The 14,852-nt window shown below is 46.4% G+C and overlaps 1 protein-coding gene across 2 annotated transcripts in view; it reads right to left on the reverse strand.

Annotated features, from left to right (window-relative positions):
- Positions 1–8,946: 8,946 nt before the first annotated feature.
- The window catches only part of NUDT14 (nudix hydrolase 14), a 60,430-nt gene continuing 54,524 nt past the window's right edge, over positions 8,947–14,852 (reverse strand). For both annotated transcript variants that reach the window (XM_058027182.1, XM_058027183.1), the window contains exon 5: positions 8,947–11,037. In XM_058027182.1, the coding sequence (XP_057883165.1) occupies positions 10,797–11,037 (241 nt within the window). In that variant the 3' untranslated portion in view covers positions 8,947–10,796. The remainder of the gene's footprint in view (positions 11,038–14,852) is intronic.

The raw sequence follows: 14,852 nt of genomic DNA on the forward strand, positions 1-14,852 counted from the left end.
AGAAAGGTTCTGTATAGTCTGAGGTGATCAGAAATGCCACTGTGGTTGGTAAGGTCACACCACACTTGCTGCAGCAAAGGTGTGGGGACAAGTCTGCACCTGACTGAGTTGATGCCACTGAACCTGTGGCCCTGTCTGTGCTGGGCTGGGGGCATTCACCAGCCCCATGGGACACCTCCATCTTGCAGGAGCCTCCCTGGCATATTCTTCACTGTGGGAGTGGTGAGGCATTGGCACAGGCTGCCAAGAAATCCCTGGATGGCACATTGCTGTAAGTGTTGGATCAGGCTGTTAGGAGCAGCCTGATCTAGTGGAAGGTATCCCTGTCCATGGCAGGGGGGTTGGAGCTGGGTGATCCTGAAGGTCCCTTCCAACACAAACCATTCTAGGTTCTGTGATATGAGGGTGGAGGAAAGGTTTTTGTGCTGGATATTTCTGGAGTTATGATCCTTTCTGGGCCTTCAGGTGTAGGGGGTGCTCCGTTGGTACTGTGGCACAAGTTCATCTCCTGGGCACTGCAGAGTGATGATGACAGAGCTGTGTGCCTCTGAGAACTTTCCTCCCATCCCTGCTTGAGCAGACCTGATCACTTGGGATCTTGTTCTGTAATGGTTTTCATCAGTGCTGAAAAGAAGCTTTTCAATTAATTCAGAGCAAAACCATCCCCTTAGACAGGTACCAACATACAACTCACTGGGGAAAACACCTTCCTGAGAAAGAGCCTTCATTTATCTGTGAGCAGATACTGATGGCTGTGAGCAAAATTAAGAGCTTTTGGCTTGTGCATCTATAATTAGACTGAGCAGAAGGCAAAATATTCCATTATGACAACTTCAGAGTTGAAAGAAATAGGTCTGAGCAGATGTTGATTTGCAGGATAAACAAATTAATTCAATTCAATTTAGTCCCCTCTACAGTTACAGTCCTTTGTTCCTCGATTTAAAGTGTCAAATACAGGGCTCATGCTGTAGACATGACGAAAAACACATGCCAGGACAGGCACATAAATCTGAAAATAGAAAATATATCCAGTATCCTTGAGGTCTGCTGTATTTCCATATCATCCCTTAACCTTCAGGACTTTGGCTGTTACCCAGGGCTGGTGTTCCACAAACACACACTGGATTTACAAAGCCTTCACAGCTTGCCAGTGGAAGGATTGCCTTTGATGCAGGGACCTCTAAGATTACAGGGCTGCTAGGATGGTCATTAGGTTGGACATTGAGCCTCCCAGTCTCCAAATTTTCTGGTGAAAACAATGTCCTTTCTTAAAGGCTGTTTGGTGGCTTGATGATGGGAGGGAGTCAAATGGACACAAGCATGGGGTTGGTGCTGAGTTGCTCCCTGCACATCCATCTGTCCTCACCTGGGAGGGCACAGTCCTTTGGAATGGGACCTTCCTGGAGGCTCTGGAAAAGCCCAAGCTCATAAAGGGTGTCAGTGCAAATTGCTTGAGAATAAGCTTGGCTGGAGACAAACAAGCAAGCAAGCAAGCAAACAAGGAAACAAACAAACAAGGGATCCCTCCTGGAGTCAAATGCTCTCTCTGAAAAGCTGAGCTGGGGTTTAAAGGGCTTTACTTCCTTCAGAGGTCTTGGAGAGGTCTGGGGCTTCTCTGACTTCCAAGTTTAGACTGAGACATAATTCAGCCCTTTTAATAACTGAAAGGCATTGGGTCTTCTTAGTCCAAAGGAGCAGATAAGCAGCTTTCTGAGTACTCAAACTCAGGTTGGTTTTATAGCATTAGTGCAATACTCTGTCTATGCCTAATAATGTGGTTTGTATCAGTGGAATGTCAATGTACACACATGCTTAGAACAATTGTCTAACATTTTTATTGTCTGGCATTCACTTGTCCAAAATTTTAGAAGGATTTGTTTGATCTAGAGCCCCCATGACCTGCATACAAATGGCTGGTGGGAGGGCTGAGCACTGCATAATGGCCTGGAATACTCTTGAGCTGCTCTGTATTGGATGCTGCTGCATGGGATCTGACATCTCCAGGTGGCACAAAGAGGCAGGCACTGCTCCTTGTACCTCAGAATGACCCAGCTGGCCCAAAACTGGTTAAAGGGAAGGAAACAGTTCATAACCTGCACAGGTGGCTCCTGTTAACTCCCCTGTGTCACCCCTATGGCTCAGTCTGGAGTTTCATGGCAGTGTGTGCTCTTGGCTGGCAAAACAAGAGGGGCTATGAAATGACCCAAGCTGCCTTTGATTGCTGTCCTGCAGACAAGATCTTTGGTTTTGTTTTGAACTACAATAGGATGGATATCTGCAGCTGGAGCATGGCTGTAGCAGTAGGATATGTCAAAATTCATCAGACTACTGCCCAAACAGTCTTGTGAGCTTTTCCCAAGAACTGAAGGCTTCCTCATGCCATGGAAATCTTGGCTGGAGATGGGTCCTAAGCCCCCTGAAACATTTAGAGTGGTCCTGCCTTGCTCCAGACTCCCCTGCTCCCAGGGATTCAGCAGTTTCTGCTTTTCTTGAAGAGACAACCAAAGTTTTATTACACAAAAAATATCTAAACATAGTACCTGAGGGAAAAAAGTTCCTCTTTTTTGTATCAAGTGTAAATGCTCTGTGTAAATTCTGCAGTGCTCTATGCACATCCTGGATGTGCTTTACGAAGCCAGTGAGGCAAAACCAGCCCTGGGAGCACCAGCCCTGCAATCCCAAACCACCACTCTCAGCTCCAACCCTCTCCCATCTTGTTCAGAAATAGGACTTTACAGAAAAACATGTTTTGTAAGCGAACAAGTTCACAAAAATGAGTAATTTTGTTAAATGTCAGCCTAGTTGCATTTCATGTTTCCATCTCCCCTCTCTGCTTGCCAGGCAGCCCAGGCTGGGTGCTCAGGTACAGGTGACAGAAGAAACACTGGGAGAAATTCATCACCCTGTGGGTGGCAGAGCTCACGGTCCAGCTCTGTGGGATGCTTGTGCTGCAACTCCATGGGCTTGCCCTCTCCAGTGGCATTGTTAAACTCATCCTGGAGCAACCATCCCATCCATGAGGTGGAGGTGCCGTGGTGAGCAGCAGCCAGAGCCCTTGCTCTCACAGGCAGGTTGCATAAGCCTTGTTTCTCTGGAAAAGCAGCTAAAAATAGCCAGGGGGGATGTGCCAGGGGCTGCAGGCTCCTGCTGCCAGGTTTGTTTTACATTGCAGCAGCTCTGGGACTCAGTCCCAGGCCACGCACCGTGCCTGGAGCCAGGCTTTGGGAAGGGAGGGCTGGGGCTGGGCTGCCGTGAGCCAGCACCCACAGCTGGGCTGGGGCCACAGGAGCTGCCCTGTGCTCTGCCCTCGGAGCCACAGTCCTCACTGGGAGCCTGCCCAGCCCCTGGGCACCCCCAGGCCCTGACCCACACCCAGAGCTGCTCGGTAACCAGGAGGAGGGACCTGGTCTCAGTTTCTTTATCCCTTGTAAGAGGGTTTGCACCATGAGGTGATACCTTTCTCCAGAGCAGCCTGGTCAAGTGGAAATCAACACTAGCTAAGTAAATGCTGATCATCCTGCTTAGAGACTTGAATTAAAAAGCTTTACCAATCAGCCTTGATTGATAGAAAAAGGACAGGGCATTAGGATCAGGCTTTAGAAGGCAAGACATTCACTTCGATCTTTTTGTTTCCCCATTTATTAACCAGGAACAAACCTATCATTAACAGCAGAATATTTACACATTGCTTTTGCCAGTGAGAAAAAACAAATGGACATGTTAGAGTCCACCTAGGAACTAAATCCTGCTGCTCTGTTGTGATCAATAAGCCTGTTAGCCTTCCCTCAGTGCCTTGGCTCCCAGAGAGCCCCTGCAATCAGATCTGATTATGGTGATGTATTGGTGTGATTTTGACTGCGCTCGTCTGAGAGGCTGGGATCAGGTTGTGTGGAGGAGCAATAAAACAAATAAAAAATAGCAGTAAAAAAATTACCTTGAACAAAGACATTAGTGGTAAAACAAAGCCATTTGGAAAAATGAAGCTGGCAGCATGACTGGGAAGATGTAGCAGGTGAGAACATTGAGTACAAAGCTGGTACCGGGCTTGGCCATGTCCTGCTCCAGCTCTGGGCAGCCCAAAATGATGCTGCTGCTGCAGATGGGACAGTCTCCACCTTTACAAAATCAGCTGGTCAGGGATGTAAAGGGTTGTGGCTGCCCTGGAGGTCAGCCTGAGGCTGTGCAATTTTCATACACACCCTGCACCAGCCTAACCCTGTTCCCTATTTTCCCGGCAGCCTGTTGCAAACCTCTCTCCCTGCTCTTTACAGATACTGCATAAATATCAGACAAAAGGTTGCTCACTCCAGCAAATGGGGTTTTCTGAAGCACTTCCATGACTAAGCATAAACCTTGAATGTGATCTTGGCTGCTTTGCCCTGATGCTACCTCATGCCATGATAGGAAGAGACAGGACAGATCCTGATGCCATTCCTGAAGACCCAGGAGGTTTGCTGTGGATATGGAAGGTCCCAGCTCTGTGGCTGCATTCAGACCCTGCAGGCTCGGGGCTCCCCGTGCTGCTGACACCCTGCTAAGCTGCCACAGTAGGAACAACCAGGCTGCAAACTCACCCTGGGGCTCGCACATGATTGATGGCAGAGAGCAGTGGGGCTGGCAAGTGGATGAGCAGCTGATGGATGGCTGTAACTCAAGCCTCTGCATCCCTGCTGCAGCTCCAGGGTCAGCAGCACTCGGGCTGTGGCACAAACCCAGCCAGGCCAGCGAGCTCTCACTGAGAGCCTGCTCAAAATGGGAATCTGTGGAGCAGCAAACCCCAGGTTCTGCCTCTGCGGAGACCCATGGGGGGTGCTGAAGTCTCCCCAAAGTCTTTTGCGTTAATAGTGACTAGAAAAGGGGTGCTGGAGAAAGTGTGGCACAAACTCTGGTTTTGTTTCCCTGATTTTACTGCAAGAGGAGACCCTCCAAACGCCAGGGTGGGAGCAGGGGGAGCGTGAAGGACCAAAGGAAGGAGGTTACGGCAGGAGCGTGTGGGTTATCGCCGCGGCGAGCGCATTCCTGAGGGCCGGGCGGGCCCCTCGCACCAGCCCCGCCGCGCTGTTTGCACAGCGCCCTCCGCTCGCCCCAAGAACATTTCTTAAATTGTTTCTAGCACTCTCAAGAGCGTGATTGTGCCTTGAACAGTTATTTTAGCGATTGCTGCACGAGCAAGTGTTTCCCCAACACCCCCTCCCCACGAAAGGAGACAGGACTCCGGAGGGACCCACACGCTGGGCAGGAGATGGAGGCACCTTCTACTCACCTTTTACTCACCAGCTCCGGCCAGACACGTTGGATTGGTGACCAAACCACACTGGTGACCCTGGGCCCAAAGCCTGTCCCCATCCCCAGCCCCAGGAGAGCTGGAGAGGACAAGCAGGCTGGAGCACAGCGATTCTCATGGCCCTGGCCCTGCCCCAGCCCCTGGGGTGGTTTTGGAGGTGGTGGCCACAGACAGAGCTCAAAGCACAGGACACAGAGCACAGGGCACAGAGCACAGGGCACAGAGCACAGGGCACAGGGCACAGAGCACAGGACACAGAGCACAGGGCACAGAGCACAGGGCACAGAGCACAGGGCACAAAACCATCCGTGCCCACCGTCACCTGCTGAGGACTTTGGAAAGGGCTGGGTGGGGCCAGTGCTGTGCCAGACACCCCAAAGCACCGGGGCAAGGCTCATCAGGTGTTTCCATGGCACCTAGGGCCAGGTGAGATGTCCCTCTGGGGTTATTGTCAGGGAATTAACAAACTGACCTGTTTTGTTTTGTTTTCCCCCAAGTCCCTCTCCACAAGTCCCAGGAAACAGAGTTAAATCCAGGCTGTGTTCATGATGGACATGCACGAGATGGCATCATTTGGAGGAGTCAGTCTCTCACACAGCTTCAGCCCCAGGGGCTTCCCCCACACAGCAACATTTTGCTGTCATAAAAGGATCAAATCATGCTTTTCTCACTGTTGAATGCTCTACCCATCAACCCATACCCCGAGAACTGACACACAGGTGGGCACAGGAGGAGCCCAGGGATTTTTCTGTTAACGAAGCTGGGGCACGAGGGCCACTGTTAATGATGGTGGCTGACAGACATTCCCACATTGCCCATTCCCAGCCCCTTTTCCTTGTAACCAAGGGTCCAAAAGGGGTTTCTCTGAGCGTCACTGCTTTGAATGTTTTATTAGAGAGTGAAGCCAGTACAGGATATTGAGCACTTCAGCAGCAGAGCAATACAGGCCATGGTTGGCAGGGTTTAATATGGATCTGATTGTATTTCCAATTACGAGAAATGCACTGAAGCCAGTCCTGAGGCAGGCCAGAGAGCTCCAAGCACCACAAATCTGGGCCATTTAGCTGCTATGAATTCTTCCTCTCTTCCCTCATGATTCATCTCGGGAGCATTTGAGTCCTTGTAAAAATGCATTGCCAATTAAAATGTGAGAGTGGCTCTGAAGGATTAGACAAATTGAGAAGTACTTTTTGCAGCAGGGTGGGATTTGAGCATCCCCTTTTTTTTTGTTTGTATCAAGCAAAATCCTGCATGACCCAATGGGAATGAAAACTCCTGCTGAAAAGCTACTCCAAAGTCCATGGCATCCTTCCTATAATGAAAGTCAATGGAGTGAGGTTGAGGTCTCTTAATGCTGTGCTGTGTGGGGCTGAGGTCTTGGAGCTCCAGCTTAATGCTGTGCTGTGTGAGATGCAGCATCCCAAAGCAAAGCAAGCAAATCCCTTTTTGGAGAGGCTGAGCCCAAACAGGGCTTGCAAATCATTGGTACCTGATGCCAGAGTCATTGGGCAGCATCCCTGGGGCTGCAGAAACAGGATCACTAGAATCACTGTCTTGGGAGAGACCTTAAAGATCATCTGATTCCAACCCCCCTGCCATGATGGGGCAGGTTGCTCTCGTCCCCTGTCCCTGCTCAGGCAGCAGCACTGCCCTGCCTGTTACCTCCACCAGGCACAGCCACCAAGACAGGAGCTGCAAATCCCTCCTGTGTGCACAGGCTTCTCTCTGATCCCCCTGAAGCCTCTGCAAGCTTCAGGCTGTGGCTCCCAGCGGCTTCAAACAAGCGCATTAATCTGTGACAGCCTCCCCTGGCAGAGCGCGGGCAGGGAGCGCAGCAGGGGCGGCCCAGACAGACTTTTATGGCCACAAAGGCCACGTCGCACCTGCTGACGGTTGTGAATAGACTTGCAGACAGCACCAGGTGTGCCATTGCAACAGATTGCACAACTGGGTGTGCCTTTCATCTATGTATAGAGCCCCGGCCAGGGGATGGAGCGTGCTCGGCAATTGTCCTAATTTAGCAAAAATCCTATTTGTCCAGCGGGTCGGCACGTGTATTTCAGGAGCAATCATCTCGCTTGTCCTTGGCCTGGCCCCGGGCCGGGCCTGCGGGGAGCCGGGAGCGCCGCTGTTCTGGCCGGGGCAGGGATGGAGATCAGGGAGGGGGAGAGGGAAAGGGAGCGGGCGGCGGAGCATCCCCGCATTCCCCAGGGAATCCCGCACCCCACGGGGCGATTCAGCTCGCTTGTTTACACTGACAGCCTTTTAGAGAAGGCGTTTTAATCACATCTCTGCTCGTGAGAGCCGGGAGCAGCTCAGGGCTTGCAGCCACTTCACAAATAGGGTCACAAAGAGCAGTACCAGACTACATCCATGTACTTGCAAGGTGCTGGTGCCTTCTCTTCTGCCATCCAATAGCGAGCCCGACAGCGACACTGCATTGAAGATTTTATCATTCCAGGCTTCATTAGAAGTCTGAGTCATAACTTCGGGTTCATTAGATTATTTCTGCATCTCAAAGTCACTTCGTAAAGACAGCAGAGATTCTAAGACTTGTGTTATAAATGTGGACCACTCAATTGTACTCAATAAAAGATGCTGATCTCATGGGGATGGTGGGATGAGATCAGCTCAGAGTTCTGCAGGCTGGAGCCAGAATTCATTAGCAGCAAATGGGGACCCTGCTTTATGCTAGCTGTCCACCCTCCATGGATGTATGTGTGGTGGCACATCCAAAGGATGCATCAAAGACGCAGATGTGATTGTGAGATTCCATTAGAAGAACTTTCTCCCTGCCTGGCTTGGCCAATGTATATTGGATTTGCTCTAATTAGGATCTTTGAAATGAGCCCGGATGAGTTAAATGACATCTGAATTGTTCTGGTTTTATTTTTATAAATATGATTCATCTACTGTATTGAAAAAAAAACCTAACAAGGCCAAGCCCTTTGTCCCACATTTTCAAACCTTTATAATTGCTTATAAAATCTCCCACCAAAACTGACGTGGAAAAAGTAAGAGGTGGAAGACACATTTATATTTAATATTGCAGATTCAAACTCCAGATCCCCCATTGCTTTATGCACAGCTTTCAGCACTGATGTTTCTGTGGAAAATTCCCAAACTGTGGCAGAAAATGGAAGTAATCTGGTGACTGTTTTGTGTGTTTGAAATTGCACAATGCAGGGATGGTGAGGCAGAGCATAGGGATGGACTCCAGCATCCCTTGGGGTGTAAAGGTTTCACAGCACTGCAGCCCCCCAGGAGTTTGTGGGTGTGTGCCCAGCAGAGCCCTGGAGGAGCAGACTGGGAGCTGGGGATGCTTCTTGTCTGGCTGCCTGCATCAGGAGGATGCTGAGGGAATGCCCAGCTCATGCCACTGCCCTCCATCACTATTATCCATGAGTTTCAACTGCTTAAAACACTCTGGAGCCTGCAGGTTGTGTTGCTGGGGTCACCTCAGAGCAAGCAGAGCACTGATGCCACCCTGCCACCCCTGTGGCTTCCTCCACACTGCCACGCGTTCCCTTCTTCCCACAGGGTGAGCTCCCTGCAGCTCTCACCCCACCCCTGGGCAGGAGCAGGACCTGGGGCCAGGTTTTGGCAAGCCTGGTACTGCCCCAGGGAGGTTTGGTACATTGAGGAACAGTCACAGCGCCTTAGAGGGGCAAAATATTTTATTTTTCCCAATTTCTGCATTATACAGAAAAAAGACTTTTGACATGTATGCACACAAGCTACTGTGTGACCAGCAATTCTGGTGGAGTAAAACAGAAACTTTGGTTATTACAGCCTGGAATAAAAGGCATTATTTATTCTATGGACTGTAGTAGTTCATAAAGGCCTCAGCAGCAATCAGGACACACTGTACTAGACAGAGCAGTGGAGACCCCACCTTGAAACACCTTCCAATGTAAATACATCAGACAGACAGAATTTATTTGCTTCTCACAATAACTCAGCCCTTGACTCACCATGGACCAGGCCCAGCTCAACACAGCTGTGTCTGAACTTCCACAAATAGCCTGACTCCACAGGCAGAGGCTGCTTCTTCTTCAGTGGCTTTCTAAGGACCTTTCCTCCCTATCAGGAGGAGAACCAGCAAGCAGCAATTCTAAATGCCCTTTTTAAAAAAAAACTTTTTAATTTATACATCTATTGAGATAAGCAGTGATTTAAAATCAGCCACTGGACACCATCAGACACCTCTGCTGCATTTATTTCAGCTGTTAAGTTCGAGTTTGCATATTTGCAGTTCTCTTCTAAACACACTTAGCACCTCAGTACTCCTGGAGGCATTTATAATGTGGGCATGTTGATTAAGTCAGTGAATAACACAACCCAGTGCATAATTAAATTGCCAGACTTCATTCTGTTTCATTCATGCTCTTAACAGTTTCACATGACAAACACTCCACATCCAAACTGCACTGATAGAACAAGTACTATATGTTCTAATTAGACCACTTTATTAAATCAAATTAAATCAAATTATTAAATCAAGATGTTGATTTAAAAAGCCATTCCTCAGGATGTCTGTGCAGGTTGCACAGGCTTTCATGTAAACTGCACAAATGATGATAAAATCACAATAAAGCACTTCCAATCATTAGATTCCAAGAAGTGTTATCTGAGGGGTAAGTCCCAGTCCTCCCATTTGGTGGTAAGGAAATTGAGACCACAGCAACCTCAGAGCAATCCCTTGTGGTAATCACCTCATTGTCAAATTAAAAGAATTCGGCCTCTCTGGTCCTGCTCTAGGGGACAAAGTTTGATCTGATTTATCAACTATTGCCCATAAAGCAAACAAAGCAGCATGTGTTCCAGCAGAAGCCCCCATCCTTCACCCCTCCATCACCATCACTGCTGCCCAGCATTGTGATGGGAACAAACAGGAGCACATCCCCTTACAGCTGCTGCACTGTCAGAGTGACACGTTAGCAGGATTTCCAGATTTACTGTTTGCTTATGAAATAAAGCTTTGCATGTTCAGAAATGCAAAGGCCTCCTCTGCACAGGAGCCACACACACAGAGAAAGCTGCTCCCTGAAAGCTGTGCTGAACTCAGGAACCTTGTTAAGGTATCTGTGACTATTAAGGTTTGCTGCTTTCTTCAAAAAAATATCAAAACTGACAATGAATACACATTGCCAGTATGTACAGACACGGTGAGAGGCTCCTGGGGCAGCTGTGCTGAGGGCTTGGGCAGCTCCTCAAAACAGTGCTGTGAGAAAGGAGATCTGGACACATTCAATTAACTGCACAAAAATCAACATTTGGTTTTTCACTGCACAAAAATCAACATTTCCCTCTCCAAGGCAAACCCCAGCGATTCCAGTTAGTGTTTTGCTAATAATGGAAATTGTGTGAAGATTTTAATTCAGATTATACTTCTAAGTTTATTTAAAGAAAACTTTGTCCTGTGAGAAGTTGAGTTGATTGAGGCAGGCAGATTTGCAGCTTTCTGCAGGCACAGCACCAGCTGAAAAGCCTTCCTTAAAATCATGGTGCTTTACTTTTTGGGTAGTTTAGGTGCTATGTTGTTGTGGAACCACATGAAGCTGAAGATGACACCCATTGTCTTCGGGAAAGTCTCATCATAAGCAAACTTCATGGATTCTCCTAAAGGAATTTCCACAACTTCTATCAGCTCTCCTTCTTCAGGCTGGCCACCTCCTCCACTGGTTCTCATCTGGTCATTTACTTCTGCATAAAACAAAGTCTGCCTAGAACCTGTCACACCAACTCCGGACCTGGAAAAAAACAGAGAGGAAACTCTGGTTTAGACAGAGAGAAGGCATCAAGGAGCTGGGAATGGAAACCTGGGCCCTTCATGTGTGAGACAGAATTATTGAAACAGAAATTGATTGCAACTTTCAAGCAGAAATATCAACAGTTTTGAACATAGTTCCATACAAAATAGATCCATCTTCAAATGTATTCCTTGGAAATATGTGATTTTGGGATAAAATAAAAAAAGAAAAAAATTTTGTATTGGTGAACTGTGGTCCTAGACACACTGAAGTCAACAGAAGTTCTTCCAGCTGACCTCAGGGAGAGCAAACTGCAGGATGACTCACAGAGATGCACAAACAAAAGGAGGAAGCTCCCCAGTCTATCTGTGTGCTGTCGTGCTACATTTGTTTGCTTGTTTTTACACAAATATTTAGATTTTTTACTCTTAAGAGGATTATGTCCATTCACAGCTGGAGTCCTCCACTCATGGACTGGATAGGTAAAGAAGGGAAAGGCAGTCTGAGACTCCCTTTCTATCCTTCCTGAACTTTAGCCCTGACCCAAATGGACCACTGTAAGCACGCACATGTCCAAAGTAATTCAGTCTCCCTGCTAAATTTGCTTCAGTGGATTTAGTTGAGGATATTTTAGATTATGTAGTCTTTCTTCAGCTAGACTGCTTGCTGTGTATTATACTTCTTATTTGTTAATCCTCTATTTCCTTAGGACTATTTAATTTAGGTATTATTAAATAAGGGATAAGTAGATAATCCACTCATTTAGTCCTTCCAAGAAAATATTCACATTGTAATTGCAATTTCTTCATTTCACATGATTACAAGCGACTTTTCACATTAAATCTGGATACAAAGTTCACTGAAACTATGAATGAGGCATTAGGGCAAGATGAAAAATTAGCTTCCATATTATTACACATACAGAGGATTCTCAGATTTGTAGCAGTGTTATGATCTTAAGAGTGTATATCCAGATTTACCCAACCATTAGTCAACTAAATCTTTCAGTTAATCCAGCACACATCACACCCCAAAGCAGGAATTAATCATTTGTCTCTCAGTTTTCTAAGAACATTGGCAATTACTTTGTTTGAGGAATTAACAGTGACTAGAGAACTAGAGAAGTTGGTTTCTAATAGTGACTATTGGTTTCTTAAATCAATATACACTTTTAAAAAATATTGAATAGGGAGTGAATCGGTGAATTCTTTTCCTAAAATTACTTCTGATGCATTCTTTGGCTTTGGACAAGATGTGTCACCACTCCAGGACCCCTCCTGTACATCTATGTAAAGAAACTTGACCATTTTTGGCATTTTCAGGAACTCTAAAGGTTGATATTGGACCTCTTTCATTCTGTGCTCATCACTTTATTCCAGTGCTAGAACTGGGGGTTTTGATCCATGTTTTAACCAACTGTAAAATTTGCAATACAAACAATGCAGTTTGCTGGTTGCCACAGGTTCCAGGAAAAACACAGGACTGTGTATAACATATTTAATATCCTGTTTTGTAGTTTTTTTGGGTTTTTTTTTATTATGAGTGTCAAGTCTGACACCGTCCTCTGGGGTGCTCCACCTGGAGACCAAAAATTATCCTAACTTGAGTATTTCCATGTACACTTGATATTATATAAAGATTATATGCAAAACCAGCAAATTTATATAAGAAGTATTTCTACAAGAACGTTCTGGCTTGATTATTTACAGCATAATCTCCTTCTATAGCACCTGTGACCATTTCCTTATGAAATAGCTACAGCTGTGAAATCAGTTCACTTTCCACACATCTTTTCTCTAAAGTAAAGGAAAACCAATTTCCAAGGTGCTACACTGTAAGACTCAGCTCTTGCCACCACAGCTCAAATAGCAGGACTGACTTCCATATGGTGTAATTTCTTTGTACTTATTCACATGATACTCCCTTGTTATGAAATAAATATATCAAGAGTAGCTACTACACTTAATATACTTGAAAAGATGAAAGTCCTGGACATCAAGGTCTTTTCTTTGTTAAGATGCCCAAAGTTATGGTATTTCTTCACATCTATTGGCGTATAATTAACCACAGAAGCAAACAAAAATTTTTAACAATACATATTCAAAGGAGGACATACCCACATGGTCATTCTCTCTTACTTGATTACCTAACTTTCTCTTCTTTGGTGTAACTTTGCCACAAGATATTAGCTAAAAAGTAATAAAAACTTCCAAGCTATATGTGAAATTAAAGAATACTGGTATTAATACTCAATACATTCTATTCTACTCCTTCCTCCCCAAACCAGCAAATCTAACATTTCTAAGCCTACCTAGAACTCCTTCACTATTGAGATGGTGACTTTGCAGACTGTTGCAGGATGTTATTTATAAACATATTCACTGCTTTAACTTGTTGTCTAGTCTCCCTCAAGGGAGCTGACAGTTCCTCCCAATGTGATGATAATAAACTGTGAGGAGCTGTTGACTCCTTCAAGGGCAGAGAGACCTCAATGAATTAAGAGAGGAGCAATCACCACCCACATGGAGTTTAGCATGGGCAAGTGCTGGATTCTGCTTTCAACATCCTCATGAGGTGCAGCAGAGGGACAGACAGCCATGTCCTCACTCCCGTGGCAGCGACAGGACCCGAGGAAACAGCACAAGGCTGAGTCAGGAGAGGCTTGGGTTGGACGCTGGAGAAAGGTTCTTCACCCAGAGGGTGTCTGGGCAGTGGAACAGCCCCCCCAGGGCAGTGGGCACAGCACCAAGGCTGACAGAGCTCAAGAAGCTTTGGACAAGGCTCTCAGGCACAGGGTGTGACCCTTGGAGTGTCCTGTGCAGGGCCAGGAGCTGCACCCAGTGATCCTCGTGGGTCCCTTCCAACTCAGAAAATTCCATTAGTCTCTGATTCTAAAAGACCATTTCAATGGTTTGAGAAACAACTTGAAAGATCTAGAAATATACTTTTTTCTTAAAAGAGGCAAATACCTTTTTTCACTTGCTATTTCATTCTCTAAATGCTCTTGTTTACATTGCCAGTTGATAATTTTTGCATAGATCCACATGGACTGCCCTTTACTAAATTAAATATTCTCCAGCATTGCTTACTGATGTCTTTCACGACATTTCCAGACTGCTAATGTATCCTGCTTGTCCTTAGAAAATTGCACAAAAATCAATTCTATTCACATTTTGTCTGTCTTAGTACCTTTTGCTTTTATAGAAATCAGAAGTTAGGTTTGTTGCTTTGAAGCTTTTCAGGTAGAAGTAATAAAGTGATTTTCCATATAACCTTGCAAAACATTGTACATTTCAGTGATGTTGGGCACTGGAAGAGAGCAGGGGGAGAAAGTGGGTCTGACTGGTGAATAGGCTACAGGAAATATTATGTTTGCAGTGTGCTTTCAGGTTTATCTGTCACTGGGAATTTTCTCTGCTTTTGCACAATTACCAGCACTTTCTGAGTATGCTGCTTAAGGAATTTTGATGTGCCTTTAATCCTGTCTATACTCCTCTTTCTGCTACAATCTTCTTCTATCCCTCATCTGTGACATACACTTTTCCTTACCCCAGTATTCCCCACTACAATAAAAACACTTTTGCCATGGTCTGAAATGAGTCACTTATTAACAGATTACAGCTATATTCATTAGCTTTGCATCTGTGGAAATCACAGGGGTCAGCACACCCGGACTGCAAGTGATGAGTTTCAGCCTGGGAAAGCCACCTTGCTGATAAAGGTGCCTTCCTGGGACAGGAGAGGCTTGGCTGGGGGAGGGTGGGCAGGTCTGAACTCAGGTCTGAGCCCAGCACCAGCCCATGGTGAGACTTCAG

The sequence above is a fragment of the Melospiza georgiana genome, chromosome 6 (assembly GCF_028018845.1).
Source record: "Melospiza georgiana isolate bMelGeo1 chromosome 6, bMelGeo1.pri, whole genome shotgun sequence".
Lineage (NCBI taxonomy): Eukaryota > Metazoa > Chordata > Aves > Passeriformes > Passerellidae > Melospiza > Melospiza georgiana.